General features: G+C 42.4%; 1 protein-coding gene across 1 annotated transcript in view; it reads right to left on the bottom strand.

Moving 5' to 3' along the window:
* Positions 1 to 1,360, bottom strand: part of LOC101857168 (atrial natriuretic peptide receptor 1) — a gene marked incomplete at its 3' end in the record, with an annotated part of 2,752 nt that extends 1,392 nt beyond the window's left edge. Inside the window, exon 1 of the mRNA XM_005113361.3 lies at positions 672 to 1,360. Within this exon, the coding sequence (XP_005113418.3) occupies positions 672 to 1,301 (630 nt within the window). The remainder of the gene's footprint in view (positions 1 to 671) is intronic.
* Between the last annotated feature and the right edge of the window lie 202 nt (positions 1,361 to 1,562).

The raw sequence follows: 1,562 nt of genomic DNA, 5'->3' as shown, positions 1-1,562 counted from the left end.
CAGACAAATATAATAGGAGATTGACAGACAAACATTAGATATTTAAAATGTCTTTCCCAACTTGTAAAAAAGAATCAAAATATCGATACCAGATTACAGCAGAAATGTGCGCCGTGTTTTAAACTATCAGATAATGTAGTCAATGACTCATTTTCCTCCGAAACTGGATATACTACTGTCTTTTTAGATAAAACTCCAGAAAGGAAGAAATCAATTTCTAGTCGAAGAAAAGGAGAATTCGGTCAAAAGAAAAGAGAATTAGGACAAAAGAAAGGAGAATTCGGTCAAAATATAGGATAAGTCGGACAAGAGACAGGAGAATTTGGACAAAAGACAGGAGAATTTGGACAAAAGAGAGGAGAATTTGGACAAAAGACAGGAGAATTTGGACAAAAGACAGGAGAATTTGGACAAAAGAAAGGAGAATTTGGACAAAAGAAAGGAGAGGATTTGGAGGAAAAATCGAACAAAAGAAAGGAGAGAATTCGGACAAATAAAGGAGAGAATTCGGACAAAAGAAAGGAGAATTCGGAGGAGAAATCGGACAAAAGAAAGGAGAGAATTCGGACAAAAGAAAGGAGAGAATTCGGACAAAAGAAAGGAGAGAATTCGGACAAAAGAAAGGAGAGAATTCGGACAAAAATTTTTTAAAAAGCAATCACTGAACCTACCTGCACCCTTGTCAAGAGCCCATACTCCTGCTTGTTCCCAAAGGCGCTGACCAAAGCCCCTGCCGTCAGAATGGGGATTCCCCAATGGGGCGAAAACCTCGCTACGGGGGCCACAACATACTCGCAAGCGGGGCCCAGAAACACGTTCACCGATTGGTTGACGTACATGTCTACAGCAGCTAACGGACCAGTGATATACGAGCATTCGGAGTCCGCCACGTTCAGCTTGACTCGCCGGTTCCCGAAGATCTCGGTCCTGTGTTGGAGGTAATCCACGGCGATGTGGATGGCGGGGAGGGTGTAGGGAAGGATCCATGGCGTGCTTCCGGTGCTCGGGAGAATGACCCCGATTTTGATGACGTCAGAAGGAGCTCTCGGAAGTTTGTATTTGCTATCGTTGGAGGCGATTGCGTTATACAAATGTGATGTCAATAATCCGAAAATAAGCAGTGACACTTGGGTGCACCGAAGCCGACGTAACATGGCCATCTGAGATGGTGGGTTTTCTTTTCTCACGAGCTGAATAATGTTTGAAAATGTATAAAATGTAAATAGTGGCCAAACAGGGTTCCATAGTTTATGCTCAGACCCATGCTGTAGTTCCCATGCGCGCGTAAATGCAGAAAACATGCCAGGTTGTCTACATTATAAGAGCCAAACTCCATCGTTTCTTTCAAGAAACACGCCAAATTAGCATAATCTGCTGCTGCGTTTTTGTTTGTTGTTTGTTGTTTGATAAATACAAATATTTTGATTTCATGTCGTTTTGAGTAAAATTAGGTAAGGAAGATTTGAAGACAAAAGTAAAAACTCCGCACATTGTTAGTGTCGAAGAAATAGAAAGGGTCTTAAGAAGGTGTGGAGTGGGGGCGGGAGGAGAGAGGGGGAGTG

This window comes from Aplysia californica, unplaced genomic scaffold (genome assembly GCF_000002075.1).
Source record: "Aplysia californica isolate F4 #8 unplaced genomic scaffold, AplCal3.0 scaffold02062, whole genome shotgun sequence".
Lineage (NCBI taxonomy): Eukaryota > Metazoa > Mollusca > Gastropoda > Aplysiida > Aplysiidae > Aplysia > Aplysia californica.
Note: the sequence above shows the minus strand (reverse complement) of the source record. Positions and strands in the feature narration are given on the sequence as shown.